Source organism: Leopardus geoffroyi, chromosome A3, assembly GCF_018350155.1.
Source record: "Leopardus geoffroyi isolate Oge1 chromosome A3, O.geoffroyi_Oge1_pat1.0, whole genome shotgun sequence".
Classification (NCBI taxonomy): Eukaryota; Metazoa; Chordata; class Mammalia; order Carnivora; family Felidae; genus Leopardus; species Leopardus geoffroyi.
The window spans coordinates 23,779,489-23,798,272 of record NC_059336.1 but is presented as its reverse complement, the minus strand read 5'-3'; the positions used below and the strand labels follow the sequence as shown (position 1 = coordinate 23,798,272).

Here is an 18,784-nt window from a genome sequence, read left to right as displayed (position 1 = left end):
AGCTTCCTCATCTATAAAAATGGAGAGTAATAGTCCTTGCCCTGCTTGCTTCACAGGACTGTTGGAGGCACAATAATGATAACAGTTAATATTTATCGAGTGCTACCTCTGTGCTGGCCATTGTGTTGAGTGTCCTTCATATCCTCCCCAGTTAGCCTTATGAAATAGGCATATTGTCTACCCCTTCCCCCTCTCCCACCCTCCCCCCCCCCCCCCGACAAATGAGGAAACCAAGGTTCATGGAATTAAGTTACTTGCCCAAGGCCTCTAACTCTAAGTGACAGATCTGAAATTTGAAACTGGGCTGCCTTTTGAGCCCTTCAGAGCCGTGAGCATGTTTGTGAACCTCAGCTGAGAGCCTGTTTGTGAACCCTGAAGAACGATACAAACCTTGTGCCCTTCTGCACAGAAGTGTCCTATACAAGTATGCAACTTGTTCTGACTGGCACTGGAGGTGGATGCCTGGTGAAGATAATTGTCCAAGGAGGCAGCTGATGGGATGGCTAGCATGGAAGGGCTTGTACCCCACACTGATCTGATTGGATCCCCATAGTCTGGGGAGGAAAGGGGGAGGGTACACAGTCTGAGTGGCTCTTTTGTGAAAGCAAGTTCTAGAGCAGGTTGAGGTGGGAAAGGAAGCTCCTAGGTACCAAGCCAGACCACAACAGTCGATTCAGTGCCCGGGCCTTCAGCAGGAAGAACACAGAGGCTGAGATGACAGGAAGCTCTCTGACAGGGCTCAGGCAGGGTGCCACTCCAGTCTGTCAGACTTTCCAAGAAAGTAGGGACACACGGCCCAGAAAATCAGTGCGTGTAGGAGCCAGCCCCACCTGTGACCCCTCCGTCCTCTGCCTCTCTGCCCTTGGGTTTCCAGCCACCCTGCTTCTACACTGCTCTCCCTGTGTCCACAACCTACGGGTTGGCCTCCCCGGCACTGCCTCCAGGCTCACTCTCCTCTTTCACACCAGAACTCTGTCTGCTGTGGCAGCTCCTTTGTTTACTGCCAGAGCTCGAAGGCCTGCCACCAGCCAAACACAACGAAGCCTGGCCAGGGAGGGCTAGGTTCCAGGTTCAGACTGGCCCCTCAGGGACAGGTAATGGCCTCCAAGCCAGGGAGGCAGCTCAAAGGTAGGCTGCCCCCTGCACCGGGCTCTTGTTTCAGGTCCTGACAACACAGGTTTTGGGCCTAGAGGGAAGGGACACAAGATCTACCCATAGCTGGGCAGGAATCCTTACTGTTGAAACAGCTTTGGCTAGGAGCCCTGGGAATCAAAGACCCAGCTGGAGAGAGATGGGGAAAATGTTGGGGCCCCCTGGGTGGGAAGGGGAGGCCTAGACTCCCTTCTCTTAGTCTTCCCTCTCTTTGGCCAGGCAGAGCCTGGTCCTAAGCCCTTAGAAAGAGGACTTAGGTGCCCAAATTCCCCTACCAGAGGGCTGTGTTCCCCTCCCAAGCATTCATGCCTCATGCCCCCAACTAAGAATTCTAGTGGATATAGAGAAGTGGGCATTTACTCTGGGCCAAGCCCCAAGCAGGAAACGTCAGGATGTGTCTGGCGTTGGTCTGCCTAAGGTTAGTGGGGAGGTTGCTTATCAAATGTATAATTACGTACTTGTATAATATAAAATGTAAAGGGGAAGGACTCCAGCTCTGTTTCTGGAGCTGGGGTGATGGGTAGTAAGTGATGGATGAGCGGGGAGGAGTGATAAAGGTGCTAAGCTGAAGGGTAGTGGAGCTACAGAAGATCATTCAAGAAACAGTGGTCAGTGGCAAAAAGAAGATGCCTCAACAGGGGAGGAGATCTCTGGCAGCCCAGGTTCCCCCACGGAAAGGTAGAGGGCCCTCTAAATGGTGGTCAGTGGATTCTGTGAGTATATGGGGAGGGGGGCAGGTAGTGAATGAGGTGGGGATGATTTTAGAGGAAATGAAACCCCCAATTTCCCTCCCATGTAGGGTTCCATTTAGGAGACAATAAGCTTGATTGAGGAATGTCAAAAAGAAAACCTAAGTCTGTTGCCAGACCCCGGAGAAGCAGATGGAGATCCAGACCAAAAGGCCTTTGGAAGGAACGGGAGTGGGGTTAGAGGTAGCATTGGCCCTACTCAGCTTGTACTGTCTGTCCTGATTTGCTTCAGGCAACCCACCTCCCCTCCGTGGGTCAGTCATGCTTTGAGGAGGTCACTGGGTCCCCTGGAGTAAACAAGAAATTTGCCACCATTTTAGTAACAGTTTTGCTTTTTATCTCATCAATGTACATTTTAATCTAACAGTCTAACAGCCTCACACTCCTCACCCCTGCCCGAGCCCTCTCCCGTCTTGCCCACCCCTGCCCAATCAGCATCTCATCTGCCCCAGGGGCAGAAAGTCACCAGGCACAATGGTGATTCAAGGTGGGGATGGCAGGTGTGGCTTTCCCGAGAGGAGCCCTCCCTGGAGAGTCCAGAAGCCAACAAGGCCCAAGTAAGGAGAAGTTGTGGGCTGGGTCTCAGGGGAAAACAAGATCTCCTGGGTCTCAGTCCCATTCAGTCTGTCTCCCTGGGTCTGTCCCGGCAGTCAGAGCAGCAGAAAGGGCAGAAATCCTCAGACAACGGGACTTGTGGCTAGAAAGGAATCTCTAACCCAGTCCCACTCAGACAGTAAGAGCAAGGCTGTTGGAATCCCCTTTCGTGCATGCTGTGTAGACATCCTGGCTGTATTTTCCCGACTTTTCTGATTCTGGGAGTGCAGGGAGGGGCTCTTGTGACCAGCATCCTGGATGTGCCAGCCAGGAAGACAGAAGGCTAGTGCTGCTACCTGCAGCCACAAGACTCCACAACCATGTCCTCATACTGCTTATAGACCACGTTGTTGGCAGAGTCAATGAAGAGGATGCTGATGGGACTCAGTCGTGTGGGCACACAGCAGGTCGGTGGCGTGGACTCAGGGTCCATGGAGTTCATCAGGGTCTGGATGACTGCATGGTTCGTGGGCTCCAGATGGGAGCGCAAGGGGAACTCACATAGCCCTTCACAGTGGAAGGCCTCATACTCAAGGGGCGCGATGATCCAGTCATCCCAGCCCATGTCCTTGAAGTTGACATGCAGTGCCTTCCGACTGCAGCGGGCCTTGGGGTTCTTGCTGGGCCGTTTGCCCTGGCCCGTGGCCAGTGGGGCCCGCCTTTTTCGCCGCTGGCTGAACAGGTACTCATACACAGTCTTATCATCCTGGCCAGAGCGGGCCTTAATCTCATTAAAGAACAGGTCCCGTTTCTTGGTGCGGCCAAATACCAGGAACAGGGCCTTCTCGTGGACCTGCCTGGCAGCCCGGTCGAAGCCCAGGCCACGGAGGTCCATGGCCCGGCCCCGTTCCCAGGCCTCCAGCTCCAGGCACAGCTGGGCTGAGTTCTTAAAGTTTCGGAAGAGCTTCCAGATGTCGAACACCTCCCAGCCAGATCCGTCCAGGCCTGGCACGGAGCGCACATCCAGCAAGGCTGCCGGCTGCCGTCCGCTGGGGCAGCTGGACAGCTTCAGCTGGGCAGCCCGCCTGATGCCGGGGGCCACTGGCTTGGCCGCGTCTGAGGGCTTCTTCCGCAAGATCCGCAGCTCGGCCCCTAGCAGCCCATCCTTCTCCAGGGCACTAATGTCAAACACGTACCTCTGCTTTCTGACCACAGGACCTCGGTCATCTAGAGAGAACACCCAGAAGTCATTCCCTGCAACCTCACCAAGGGAGCCAGTCACCTCGAGGCCTCAGGGAAGGGCCACAGCTCTCTCCCCTCTGGAGATAGCTTTCTTTGACCTCTCCCCGACTCTGACGGAGGCCAAGACCCAAACCACGAGAGGCTTTTTCAAAATAAGGGAGCTTCTGAAACAGCCTACCAAAATAAACAAGGGTTGTTCATCTGTAACTGTGGCTGTGGTGATTTGAAAGATTCTGGGTGTTTGTGTCAAAGACAATGCGTATCAGAGATGCCTCTAGCTGTCCCTCTCCCATCTATTATTTTATATGATATCTCATTGGAGAGATAGGTGGGGTGGGTATTATAATTAGCCCTATTTTCCAGAGGAGGAACCTGAGGCTCAGAGAAATTAGGTGATTTGCCCAAGATCGCCCAGCTAGGAAAAAGCAGAGCTGGAACTCTAGAACTTTTTTTTTTTAATGCTTATTTTTATTTTTGAGAGACAGAGAGACAGAGCATGAGCAGGGGAGGGCAGAGAAAGAGGGAAACACAGAATCTAAAGCAGGCCCCAGGCTCCAGGCTCCGAGCTGTCAGCACAGAGCCTGATGCAGGGCTTGAACTCATGAACTGTGAGATCATGACCTGAGCTGAAGTCGGACGCTTAACCGACTGAGCCACCCGGGTGCCCCTAGTCTAGAACTTTTTATACTGAATCCTGAACTGCTTCCACTATACCTTAAAGAAGATCTTGGTGTTCTCATTTTACAGATGAGGCACAGAGAGGGAAAAGTGACTTGTGTAAATTTGCAGGTAGTTAATGATAAAGTTACAATCCAATTTCCCTTGCTTCCTAGTCTAATGATTTTGGTGTGTACATGTCTTACCATGCTGGGTATATGAGCATGTGTGTAAGTGACAGTTTGTGCGTGTGTGTGTGTGTGTGTGTGTGTGTGTGTGTGTGTATGATTGGGTTTATATGTGAATATGAAAGGTAAAGTATACGTGAGTGACGTGCACGTGTGATTGTGCTTGCGTATATATGTGTATCTGTAAGAAGGTTCCGTGTGTACATGTAAGAAGGTGTGTGTTCACATGCATACATATGTATGTGATTCAGCGTATATGTATAAACATACGGCTGTGTGTGTACGAGAAACTCTGCCGTGTGTCTGAATCAGCATACTCTCTTTCCTAAATACCAATTTGCCATTGGGAAGCATTCATACATTGCTCTAGAAGGTGACTAATTAGGCCTTTAAACTCCCCATCTCCCCCTCTGCAAGTTCCCTTAGAGCTGGGGGGCACAAGGACTTATTTTATGAGCCCCCAAGGGGTCACAGCTTTCCCTGGCTGGGCAGGCGGCCAGGCCACCTCCCCCACCCCAGCCAGACCTGCTGCCTCCTGCTTCCTCCCACCCTGTCATTCCCCCACCGGCCTGGCCGGCTGGCTCTAATGAGGAGCCTCTCCCAATATCTGACCCCTCCCCCACCCTGCCAGCAAAGTCTTAAGACTCACAGAACCAGAGCATATGAACTGCAAGCAACCATGGCAATAAGTAATCCATCTCTCTTTTCACACTTACGGAGAAACTGAGGCCCTGAGAGGGGAAGGGACTTGCTGAGATCACACAGCAAGTGGAGAGGGAAACGCCAAAACAGTAATGCTAACCGAGCATAAGGAGAAGTGAAGGGAACAGATACCCTCCTGGGCTGATGATAAAAATGATGTGTTTAGGACAGGACACAAAGTGTCCATATTTGAATGGCTCTCAGAAATCACCCAGTCTTGGGGTGCCTGAGTGGCTCAGACGGTTAAGCATCAAACTCTCGGTTTCAGCTCAGAAGGTCATGATCTCACGGTTTGTGAGTTCGAGCCCCGCATCAAGCTCTGCACTAGCAGTGCAGAGCCTGCTTGGGATTCTCTCTCTCACCTTTTCTCTCTGCCCCCCACCCCCTATAAATAAACTTTAAAAAAAAAAAAAAAAGAAAGGAAGAAATCACCCAGTCCAATACCCATATAGTTGTGCAGATGGGGAAACTGAGACACCAAAGAGAAAAGGGACTCCCTCAAGGTCACATTGTGAGTTAAGACCCTAAGTCTGTTGCACCCCCCACATCATACATTTAAATGTCGTTCCATGACTCCCAGATGCCTCATTTGCTGTCTTCACCTATCCTGCCTCCTCTGCCCCCTAGCTTGAAGGCAGATTTGCTGAACCACGGGTTTCTAGAGATTAATCTCTCTCTCTGCCATCTGAAAAAACCTACAAACCTCTGGAACCTGGAAAGTCTGGCTAGCCCACATAGGAACAGAGCATGGCCTGGTAAGAGTCTTAGAGTATGGTCCCCGACTCTGCCACCAACTGGCAGTTCTTGTCCCCTCTCTGGGTTTCAGTAACCCCCTCTGCACCTTGCAGGGATTGGCTCTGACTTGCCAGCAGCCTCAGACGCGGTACGTGGGGGGTCAGTCCCAGATACTACCCCAGGCCGATGCATGTGCTATCTCCCACCGGTGCAGTGTCAGGGCTCTGAAAGGCCCCTCCACGCATGCAGATGCCCCTCCCTCTCAGCCGTGCCCCTGCCCCCCCACCCCCTCACCTTGCCCTTTGTCAATAAAGCTGGTGATGGTGTTGGCCAGGCCAGCCTCCAACTTCACGCTGCTGTTGCCTCCCTTTCTGTCAGCATCGGACAGCGTCCTGTACAGCGAGAGCATGTACTCGTGGGGTGTGATGGGGGGCGGGCGGAACGGCTCCTTGGGCTCTTGAGGGGGCCCAGTCTCCCTGGCCTTCTTCAGCAGGAAGGGGCTGGGGACAGATCCTGCCTTTGGGGGTGACTTACCCCCAGGAAGCTGTCCTTTTGGGGTCACAGTCCGCGTTGCAGCCTGCCTTGTCTGGGAAGGGTGTCCTGGCTTGGGTTCAGGGCCACCCGATCTGGGGGGCAGCTTTTTGGGTTCATCCTTCTTGGGCTGTGTCAGGCCTGCTGTCTGCCCGGTGCCCCCCTTTGCCCTGGCATTGGTGGCCCCCCCACCATAGCTGTGACCCCCTGGCCTAAAGATGCTCCGGGCCAGAGGGGGCCTCTCCTTGGCTTCTGCTTTGGCCAATCCTGGCCTGGCCCCCTGGGGTCTCTGGCCCAAGTCAGGGGCACCCAACACAGTGCAGATGAATTCCAGGTCCAGCCAAGCCAGGTGCCAAAGCAAGAAAGTGAGGAGTTTGGGGAGTCTCATCCTCTGGCCAGCCGCTGAATGACACCAAAGAGAACGGCGGCAGGAGCGAAGGTGCCTCTGGTTTGGCAGGAAAAACCATGAAAGGAGTGGACCCTCAAAAGCAGCGGCAGCAGCAGTAGCAGCAGAAGGAAAGGCTTTCTCCTCAGTCTGAGACTCTTTAAGTCTGCCGGGTGTGTGTTTGTATCCAATCCCATAGTGGAAATGCTCTCGTATCCAGACGTGCACCGTCTCCAGTCAGCAGCTGAAAATAACTCGTTCTTGAAAGGAGAAAGCCGACCGCCCCCTTTCTCCTGCACAACTGACTGAGGGCTTGAAGGAGGCTTGTATAAGGCTGAGGGATTTTTCCAAGAAGGAAGAATGGCGTAATGCTGCCTGTGTGCTCCAGTTTTTTTTTTTTTTTTTTTTTTTTTAAGTTTTGAATCCTTTCCAGTGAAAATACTTCACACACACACACACACACACACACACACGCCTGCAGGTGCTCAGAAAAATCTTTTACAAACCTGAACTCAGGAATTGGAAACGGAATTCCAACCCAAACCAATTTAATTACTCTCTGATGTCATGCTGTCTAAACTCATTTAAGTGCGATATATTTATGTGAAAAAAATCACCGCTGCCCTTTCGAGGCCATGGCTCACGGGGGCTCTTGGCACAGAGCCCCGCAGCAGGGCTCTAGGCTTAGGGGGCCTCTCAGTCTGTGGAGCAGACTCAGGGGTCTTCACCTCCACCTCACGGGGCAGCCCACCCCACCTTCCTGAGGAGAGATACTGAGGAATGAGCTCAAGATCTTAAGCCCCAGAAGCATGGGGAGTGTGGGTTTTCAGTTAAGTCCTTGGGGTGTTTTAAAGCAGCTTCAACCCCTGCGTCTAGTCTGGGGCCTGATTTGTTGGGGGGGGGGCAGCACAGATGGCAGCATTTACCCACAGTTGCTTTTATTTTAATAAACTTGTGGTGACCCAGAGACAGAAAAATATCTGTACCTACTACACCCCTCCCCCCAAGTGCCATTGACAGAGCTCAGATGATTTCTTCAGGCTTCAGGGGGGACTGCTACCCCTGAGCCCACTCCTTCGATGGAAGCAGGTCCAGAGTGTACCTCACTACTACCCCAGCAAAGACAGACTCTGAGTTCTGTTGGAAAGAACTGGGGCAGTCGAGAGGTGGCAGCCTCAGCCTGGGGCAGCAGCGACCCCTGCAGGAGACTGGAAAAATTATTTCCCGCATGATGTTTTTTTGGTAGCTCTGGGAGAAGTCTGAATTCCAGCCGGACTCATGGGAGAGAGCTATTCCCTTCACCCGAAATATCAACTCCCACAACTGAAGGAGGTCCTCCTCAATCTGAAAGCTTCAGCTGAAAATTCACCTCCTTGGGGAAGCCTTCCCTGATCCCCAGACAGAGACAACTACCCCCCTTCCTGTATGTTTCTCTGTAACACTTTGTCACACTGTAAGAAGCAGTGTAGAAGTAGTAATCAGGAAAGCTTCTTTTTTTTTTTAAATCATTTTGAGAGAGACAGAGAGAGAGAGAGAGAGACAGAGAGAGAGAGAGAGAGAGAGAATCCCAAGCAGGCTCCGTGCTGCCGGTGTGGAACTTGACTCCTGGCTCAATCTCACAAACCGTGAGACCACTACCTGAGCTGAAATCAAGAGTCAGATGCTTAACAGACTGACCCATCCAGAGGCCCCAGGAAATCCTCCTTCTTAATATGAGATTTTTTGAGCCTGCCTAATGGAGATCTGTTTGCACCGTAAGGTCATCCAGATTGGTTTCCCAGCACCACCTGGCACAGAGTAGAAGCACATGGAGTGTTTGATGAAGGAAAGATGAAACTGGGCTGGGGTGTGCAGGTGCCCAACCAGCCTTTTCATGGTGATGCTCCCAGGTCCTCTATGATCTTCAGAGCACAGCAGCATGACTTGGCCATTTCAAGCTTCATGAGGTGGTCCTGGGTCAGAACACCCAGCAGAGCTCTACCTCCCCATCTCAGAAGGCCAAGGCACCATCACCCTTTTGGGGGAGCTTTCAGAAAGAGCTGGATTCATTACTATCCCTCTAATTACCCAGATTCACAACACTTCGCTCCCCCTTTGACTTGTCCCCATTTAAGCAGTTATCCTTAACACTCCTCCCTCCTCTCCATCCCCCAATTACCTCACTATCTCTGTTCTCCTCGCCGCCTGTCCTACTATAATTACCTGATAACTGGCTTCTAGGTCTCCAGGACATCTCTGTTCCAACTCTTCCCCTCTAAAACTTACCTGTTGAAAAGTGCCAGCTCATGTGCCCTCTCCTCCATGAAGCCTTCCCTCATCCACCAGAAAATACATGCTCCTGAATTGTCATCACACATTTTCTGTGCTCCTTTCTGCTTTGGTGGCTCAGAGGTTACCCAGTTCTGCCTCTGTCCCCTGTCTCGAGCACAACTCATTTCTTCTACTCTATTTATGTACTTTTTGCACATTTCTTAAAGTTTATTTATTTATTTTGAGAGAGATAGAGAGAGCATCAGTGAGGTGAAGGGCAGAGAGAGAGGGAGAATCCCAAGCAGGCTCCCATGGCCAGCACAGAGCCCAACACGGGGCTTGAACTCATAAAACTGTGAGATCATGACTTGAGCCAAAATCAAGAGTCAGACACTTAACTGACTGAGCTACCCAGGTGCCCATTTACTTTTTTCCTACTTTTAAAATCACAACTTAATTCCTTACAACTGTAATCACGTATTTAAATTTCTGTCTACCCCATTAGATTATGATTAGATTGTGCCATATTTATCTTCCACTTATTCCCAGTGCTGGGCATAGTGTTCAGTACATAGCAGATTCTCAGTGTGTGTTATATAGATGGATAAATTTCCACTGGCCCTTATATACAAAAGCCATAATTTTCTACTTCCAGGTGTGGTTACTTGTGGACATATCACACCTTCTCTTCTGGACTCTGAGTTCCTTAGAGGGAGGGATTCTATCTTGCTACTTATTAGGCACTTTGTAAACTTGATTGAGTGAATAAATGAACGGATGAATGAATCAAACCACTAAGATGTCCCTGTACACAGTTTGATAAAGAGTAAGGGCCCTGGAGGCAAACACACCTGGTTTAGAATTCTGGTTCTGCAAAATGGCTTAGTGCGCTGTGCGATTTTTGGAAGCTTCCAAACCTCTCTGAAACTCTAAATGAGGATCATTACAGTACTTACCTCATAGGGTTTTTGTGGGGATACGATTAAATTAATCATAAAAAGTGATTAGCTTAGCACCTGACAAATAATAATAGCTACTATTAATTGAGCAGGTACTCAAGTAAACTAGACTCTAGGCTTTTTTTTTTTTTTTTTTTTTTTTTTTAAAGTAGACTTCATGCCCAGTGCGGAGCCCAACACGGGGCTTGAACTCATGACCCTGAGATCAAGACCTGACCTGAGATCAAGAGTTGGTCGCTTAAACAACTGAGCCACCCAGGCACCCCTAGACTCTAGCCTTTGTAGTCCACAAAGTATTTTTACCTTGTTTATCTTCACAATAATCCTGTGATGAAGGTGCTCCTGGTAGCTACATTTTGCAGATGAAGAAATTGAAGTTCAAGAAGGTTAAATTACTTTTTAAGCCTAATTCCTGCTTTGATACATTTTGTACCCAAGAATCCTAACCTGGCCTCTAGAAACACAAGAAATAAAAAGTGTTGGGGGCAATTCTGGTATTCTTGGCTTTCAGTCAAGGTCTCATCCAATGCACTGGGACTTTGGGGACATGGGGGAGTCTCAGAGCAGGGTCTATTGTTTGAGGATCAGGGAACTCCAGAAATGGGGTGGCAGCAGGAAAAGGGGACTCTGAGCTTGCTGAGAAGGCTCTCTCCAGGGAGAAACCCAGGGGACCGACCTGGCTCTCACTATAAAGGTGACTAATCACTTCAGTCCCCTCTGGTAATTACAACCAGATGCTGCCGCTGGCAGTGCTTCAGTCCCAACATGTTTAATTATTGGGACGCAGAGTCCCTTGGTCCCTCATGTCCCCCTACATCCCCCACTCCTGTCAGCAATATTAATGTCAAACTCGAGGTAGAGGATGGGAGCCTTGGGAAGCCACTGGCATGGAAATAATCTGTACAGTCCCTTCTACCATGTAGAGCCTTTAACTTTTATATGTTTCCCCATACATTATCTCATTGGCACTCCACAAAACATCCTCTTAAAGTTGGCAGGCCAGAGTATTATTATCCCCATTTCACAGATGAGTAAGCAGTGAACTGAGTAATAATAATAATAATAATCCTTAGCTTTTTTTTTTCAGGCACTTAGCAATTTTCAAAGTGGTTTCACATTCATTATGCTATCTGAGCCTCCCAGCATCTCTCAGAGCCAGTCTAGCACAGCACAATGGCTAACAGCATAGCCTCCAGGACCAGACAACTCAGTTTGTTGTCCTGCCTTTGCCTCTAACCAATTGTGTGACCTTGGGGGAACCTGGGTGGCTAGTCAGTTAAGCATCTGACTTCAGCTCAGGTCATGATCTCACAGTTCATGAGTTCAAGCCCTGCATCAGGCTCTGTGCTGACAGCTTGGAGCCTGGAGCCTGCTTCGGATTCTACGTCTCCCTCTCTCTCTGCCTCTTTCCTGTTCGTGCTTTGTCTCTCCCTCTCTCAAAAATAAATAAACATTTTTTAAAAATTTAAAATTGTGTCACCTTGTATATTCATTTATGTACCTAATTATTCAGCAACTATATATTGGGTGCCTATCGTGTGGTGGGTCCCACACCTGAGCACTGGATATCTAGCAGTGGACAAGACAACCAAGTCTGTGCTTGCATTCTGGTGGAAGAGACAAATAAGCAAACAAACACACAATTTCAGAGAATTCTAAGTGCTGTGAAGAAAGATTAAGCAGGATTAAAGGAATGTTTATTTTAGATAGGAATATCTCTTTGAGGGGGGTGAAGTTTGAGTAGAGATCTGGATGTAGTGAGAGAATGAGCTATGCAAAGATCTGGGGGATGATCATTCCAGGCGGAAGGAACAGTGAATGCCAAGGCCCTGAGGCAGGAATGTGCTCCACAAATCTAGGAACCAAGAGAAGTTGGTGCTGCTGAAGCAGAGTGAATAAGGGGGAGAATGATAGGACATGAGGTCAGATCATGCCTGGACCACTTTGAGTATGCCCTTGCAAGCCAGAGAAAAGGAAGTTGGATTCTATTTTTAGTGAGGTGGGAAACCCAGTGGAGAGTTTTATGAAGGAAAGATTGACATGTAACATGATTAAGAGCCAGGCTACCTACCTTCAATTCCTGGATCCTCAATTCACCAGCTATGGAACCTTAGGCTAGTTTAATCTCTCCATCCCTCAGTTTCCTCCCATATAAAATGAGAATAATGTTAATATACCTACGTTATAGAGTTGTTATCAATTGTTGTAACTTCTCAGAACAGTGTCTCATGCTGGGGCGCCTGGGTGGCTCAGTTGGCTGGGCATCTGACTTTGGCTCCCGTCATGATCTCGCAGCTTGTGGGTTTGAGCCCCGTGATAGGCTGTGTGCTGACAGCTCAGAGCCTGGAGCATGCTTCGGATTCTGTGTCTCCCTCTCTCTTTGTTCCTCCCCCATTCATGCTCTGTCTCTGTCTTTCTCAGATATAAAGCTTAAAAAGTTAAAAAAAAAAAAAAAGAATAGTGTTTCATGCATAGTAAGTAGTACATAAATGTTACCTATCATCTATAGTTGTTTTTTTTTAATTTTTTTAACGTTTATTTATTTTTGAGACAGAGAGAGACAGAGCATGAATGGGGGAGGGTCAGAGAGAGGGAGACCCAGAATCTGAAACAGGCTTCAGGCTCTGAGCTGTCAGCACAGAGCCCGACGCGGGGCTCGAACTCACAGACCGCGAGATCATGACCTGAGCCGAGGTCGGCCGCTTAACCGACTGAGCCACCCAGGCGCCCCTATCATCTATACTTTTTTAAAAAATCACTTCTCGGGGCACCTGGCTAGCTGAGTCAGCAGAGCATGTGAGTCTTGATCTTGGGGTTGTGAGTTCAAGCCCCACAATGAGGAGAGCAATTACTTAAAAATAATCACTTCTCTGAATCTGTTTCTTTATGTCTAAAATTAGGATAAAAATACCTTCTTTTAAGAACTAAATTATATTTACATACATATAAAGCACCTTTCTTTCAGTGACCAGCATACAGAAGACGTTCCAAAAATTATAGTTTGAAAAAGAGGATTCAGTTATTAATATGCTATCTTTGTTCACAAATGAGGACATTGAGTTTCAGAAAAGTTAAGTGACCAACAGTAGGTCACATAGTTAGAAATGATAGAGGCAGGACTCAACCCATACACATGACTCTGAATCCATAGCGCGTCCCACAACGAGGAAGGATTGATCTTTCCTGGTATCATAACTCTGCATATTAAGGATAGTTGGGAAGAGGGCCCAGAGTCCCTGACCCTCCCCCTGTGTTTCTTCTGATTTGTGGGGCCTACGCTGTTCCCATCTAGGGCACCCAGAGAGCCCTCCCACCCCCAAGAACACAGCCACCTAATCCTTCCGCTAAATATCATTCTGGTTTTTTTTTTTTTTTTCAACGTTTATTTATTTTTGAGAGACAGGAGACAGCACTAGCAGGGGAGGGGCAGAGAGAGAGGGACACACAGAATCTGAAGCAGGTCCCAGGCTCTGAGCTGTCAGCACAGAGCCCGACGCAGGGCCGAACTTACCAACTGTGAGATCATGACCTGAGCCGAAGTTGGATGCTCAACTGGGTGAGCCACCCAGGTGCCCTCGGTTTGTATTGTTCAGACTTCCCAAGAGCTGCCACTCCTGGGGGCTCTTCTGCAGTGAGCTCTCAATGGCTCCCCCACCTGATCTTCTCTGGAACTGCACCTTTCCATAGGGAGGGCCTAGGTCAATCCATACCATTCCCTGAGATACTATAATCTGGAAACTGTGTGCAGGTGTATGTGTGTTTCTGTCTGTTCCAGGTGTGGGGCATGAGTAAAGTAACCATACATTTTTCACTTTTATTCTTTAAATTTTTTTTAAAAATATTTTTATTTTAAAAGTAACTTTGGGGCGCCTGAGTGACTCAGTCAGTTGAGTGCCAGACTTCTACTCAGGTCATGATCTCACAGTTCCAGCCCCTCTGTCAGGCTCTATGCTGACAGCTCAGAGCCTGAACCCTGCTTTGGATTCTGTGTCTTCCTCTGCCCCTCGCCTGCTTGTGCACGTGCTCTCTCTCCCTCAAAAATAAATAAAACTTAAAAAAATAAGTAATTTAAAAACCCTTTTAAAATTATACATATTAGTGAAATAATAGAAATTTATGATGAAAAAAATTCAAAGAGTACAAAAGAATACACAGAAAGGCCTAGTTCTTCCAGTCTTTCCCAGAAGCAAATGCTCTTATCAGTCTCCTGGATGACTTTATATACAATATTTTTAAAAACTTTTTATTGAAGTATGATATCTATACTGAATATATTTTAATTATAAAATAAAGTCATGCTCGTTGTAAAAAAAAAAATCAAATAATAGCAAAGCTTTTTAATTAAAAGAGCAAGTCCCCTCCACAGTGCTCCCTAGTGTCTCTCCCTAGAGGTCATCAATGTTAATATTTGGGACCTGAAAACCTTATTGTCATTCTTTTTTTTTTTTCCTCTTCTTATTGTCATTCTCGAACTCAGAAAGTTCAGATTCTTGCTAGACTTCTACTCCTCCCTCCCTTCATCTAATTTTATCTCTCATTTTGCATATAAAATCCTAATGGGTATCATCGCCCTTATTTTGCACTTAGGGATTTGAGGCTCAGAGATGGGAGGTTGATTGCTTAAAGACATAAAGCAAGGCCAGTTCAAACCCAGGTGAGTGTGTCTGCCTCCAAGCCTAATACTCTTTTGACTATGTTCTTCCATCTGATTCCTGTTTGGAATATCTTATTTTATTATTTTATTTTATTTTATTTTATTTTATTTTATTTTATTTTATTTTATTTTATTTTATATAGAGAGAGAGCCAGGGAGAAGTCCAGAGGAAGAGAGAGAATCCCAAGCAAGCTCCACGCTCAGCACAGAACCCGATGTGGGGCTCAACCCCGCAACCCTAGGATCCTGACCTGAGCCGAAATCAAGAGTCAGATGCTCAACTGACTGAGCCACTCAGGTGCCCCTCCTGCCTGGAATCTTAGAGCTTAGTTGTTGTGTCACATGAGGCAGCAGATAAAGTCTCAGGTTAAAATATAACTAAGGGCTCATTTTTTGAGGAAGGAGAGGACCTGGTCCTGTGGGAGCTGTCAACAAACATCCTTTGCTGCCCAAGTCCTGAATGGTGGTACAAAGATGCCACCCACTTAAAGAAATGTCAGGCTTGGATGAGTCAGTTACTTAGAGCTTGACTTTGTCAAGCTGAGGCAGGGTGGGGCCGGGGGGGAAATATCCAGCAGATGAAAGGGACTGTACTATTATCTAATAATCCAGTCCAAGAAAATTCATACAATCCAACCAAGTGGTAGAATCAGCAAGAGGAGTGCCCAGAGAAAATCCCCACATTCCCCAAAATGCTATGCCCTTGCACACCATTCTGCCGTGCACATTGCTTGGAATGCCCTCCCTGCCTTTCTCTGCCCAGCAGATTTACCCTTCACAATCAGGTTGTAGTATCACCACCTCTATGAAGCCAGTAACTCCCTCTTTATAAGAGTTAGTGTGTTTGTGTGTGCAATATGCATGTATTTGCCTGTCTCCCATGTGAGTCTGTGAACTGAAGCAGGGTCCGTGTGTTTATTGTTCTTTGGGTCTCTTCCAGGGTCTAGCTCAGGATTTGGCACATAGTAGGTACTCAGTCAATATTTGTTTAATGAGGAATGAATAGACTCAGATGGACAGGAGCAAGTTGCTCACAATCTACTTCAAGATACTATATTCTTTTTGTGCCTCTAGCTCTGCTTCAGACTGTTAGCTTGTAGTGAGAAAGAGGGGAATGGTCAGGATTTTTCCTCAGTTTTTTCCCCTCCTTGCTTCCGTCACTCAAGGTGTTGATATGGAATGGGAAAAGTCTTCTTTGAACTAGTAATGCCATTGGCTTTATGCTTTCTGGATCTGGCAGATGTTTATAGCTGTTCCTGTCCATCATCAAAGCTTCATGGGGTACTTTTCCAGGCTCTTTAGGGGTTCCCTGCTGGGCCCCTCTCCTGAATTCCCCTTAGCAAAGGCTTCTCTATTGCCAGTGGTCATTTGTCTTCTTACTTCTGGGGTCTCTTTATCCCTCTAGGAGGCCCTACTGAACAGGACCCAGGACAGGCCTAGGCAGGCTTTCTCTTACTGAGCCCACATCTGGCCTACAGAAAACATTTCTTGACAAATTCTGGGAGAGCATGCCAACCCCAACATAGCAGCACTCTCCTTAGCCTGCTACCAAAGCAGTTATCAGGCTTGTCCCTTGTTGCTAGATTTCCCAGGCAGGAGGTAGATCCAGTCACTATGTTCTCTAACTGCAATGGGGACGGATTTGGTACCTCGAACCCTCTGGAAGTCCCCTCTTCCAGTCACCTGGCTTGAGCCATTAAATCTTCTCCAAGAAGGGTGGAGACTCACAGCCAGAAATAGCTCCACACAAATTTTCTATCCTCCACTCTCTTGACCCCATAGATAAGGGATTTAAGAACTTTAAAATAGATTTTAGGTCATTAGAAAAAAATACACCTCCCTTTAGCACCTCCCTTTGAAATTTCACATATATAATTTTAAAAAGAAAAAAAGTCAGTCACTCCAGGCAGCCTCTTGGCATGGGGGGTGGGAGGGGAGGAAATATCTATAAATAATGAACAAGGCTGGGGTGCAGGATCCATATGATAGCCCTGGGAGAGGGTTAGGATATAAAGCATGTTCCCAGAGATGGAATTTGGAGCATAGAGGAAGAAGCCTGGAGGGGACTCATGTTGGTTTTCTTCCCACCGATCTATTGTCTTTCCCTCCAATCCAGCCTCCTTTGAGAACTTCTTCCCACTCTGGTTCATCAGACAGATTTGAACATGGCCAGACTCTAATTGTGTCTGGATTAAGTCTTTTCTCAGAGGGCACTTGGGCCTCAAGCAATTCAAGTGATGTGTATGATTACTAGTTTGTTTGTCCCAAAAGTTCCTGGCACTTTGAAGAGCACTTGAAGGCTGATGTACTTTCAAAATCTAGAGAACCTCTAGGGGATAATGTTACTCACGTTCACACATCAGTTAACTCTACATTCTGCTCTGGCCCAGACAAAATACCCAGTTGTACTACTATTTTTTTTTTTTAATGTTTATTTATTTTTGAGAGAGAGGAAGAGACAAAGCGCAAGCAGGGGAGGGGCAGAGAGAGAGGGAGACACAGAATCTGAAGCAGGCTCCAGGCTCCTAGCTGTTAGCACAGAGCCCGACGCTGGGCTCGAACCCACAGACCACGAGATCATGACCTGAGCTGGAGTTGGATGCTTAACCAACTGATTTACCCAAGTGCCCCCCAGTTGTACTACTTTATGTTTTAACACAATTTCCAATGTATTCTGTTAATACATTGTATTAATATCCAATATGAGTACATAATAGATGTTCAGTAAATGTTTTCAGGGTGAATGAATAAACAAACGAGGGAAAGAGTGAACAAATCTCCTTTACAAAGATTGAAGATCTGTTTGGTGTTAATGCCCATCTACTCTTTACCCTTCATAGGTAGTCTGAAAGCTATATTTACTTCTCATGGTCTTAAAACATATTGTGTAGTTTGCTGATGGATTCTATGCTATTAACCTTCATAACACTAACGCTGACTTGATGCATTCATTGAATGGATGCTTATTTAGCACCTACAATGTATCAGGCTCTGTGCTAAATGCTGGGAATAAGTCAGATATAGTCTCCTGTCCTCATGAAACTTAAATTTTAGAGGGGGAGAAAGATAATAAGTAAACAAAAAATGTTAGTAAGTGGAAAAAACTATGAAAGAGGCTACTATGATAGAAAATGATAGGATATTATTTTAATTTTTTTTTTATATTTATTTTTGAGACAGAGAGAAAGCACGAGTCAGGGAGGGGCAGAGGGAGGAGACAGGAGTTGAAGCAGGCTCCACGCTGACAGCAGAGAGCCCAATGTGGGTGGGGCTCAAACTCACAAACTGCGAGATCATGATCTGAGTTGAAGTCAGATGCTTAGCCAACTGAGCCACCCAGGAGCCCTGATAGGATATTATTTTAGATAGCATGGTCAGGGAAGACCTACCTGAGGAAGTATCATTTAGCTGAGGACTGAAGGAGGGGAAAGTATCAGTTAAGCCTAGAGCTAGGGGAAAACAGTCTAAGTAGAAGGCCTAGTATATGCAAAGGCCCTGAGGCAAAGAAATTGTTTCTTTTCTCTTTATTCCAAATATGGTTGTATTGAACATTCTTGCACAGTACTTGTTGCAGGAGTATTTCCCTGGGGGTGGATTCCCACACCACTGATTCTTTGCATCTTTTTCTCTGTCCAGTGTCTGCGATGTTTCTTCCTTTCTCCCTAATTTGCCTTTCACTTTGGGGTCCTCTTCTCCCCCATTTACTTTCTCTTTTTCTCAAAGTAACTATTAAGAACTTTTTGTTGTTGTTCTTATAGGAGAAAAGAAACAATATAGCTCTTATCAAAGTGTTCCCTTCTCAGGTTCCTTTGGCTGCAGATTGTCTGTTTCACTCCAACTGTCCATTCATCCATCCATCTATTCACCCAGTACTTACTGAGGACCTATTTTTGTAGGCCTTGTGATGGGTGCTAGAAATACACAGTCTTATGCAATGCTTCTCAATCACCTAAGGTATTTGCCAAAATGCAGATTCCTGGGCTCCACTCTTGGTTTACTCACTCCCTATGGATGGAACCTAAGACTTTGCATTTTAAGAATTTCCT

At 47.3% G+C, this 18,784-nt stretch overlaps 1 protein-coding gene across 1 annotated transcript; it reads right to left on the bottom strand.

Moving 5' to 3' along the window:
• Nucleotides 1-1,186: 1,186 nt before the first annotated feature.
• Nucleotides 1,187-7,331, bottom strand: GDF5 (growth differentiation factor 5). Its single transcript, XM_045444837.1, has 2 exons — nucleotides 6,254-7,331; nucleotides 1,187-3,662 (listed from the first exon to the last, which is right to left on the bottom strand). Exons 1-2 carry the CDS (start codon nucleotides 6,876-6,878, stop codon nucleotides 2,788-2,790), a joined length of 1,500 nt encoding a protein of 499 aa, XP_045300793.1. The 5' UTR covers nucleotides 6,879-7,331; the 3' UTR covers nucleotides 1,187-2,787.
• Nucleotides 7,332-18,784: the final 11,453 nt, after the last annotated feature.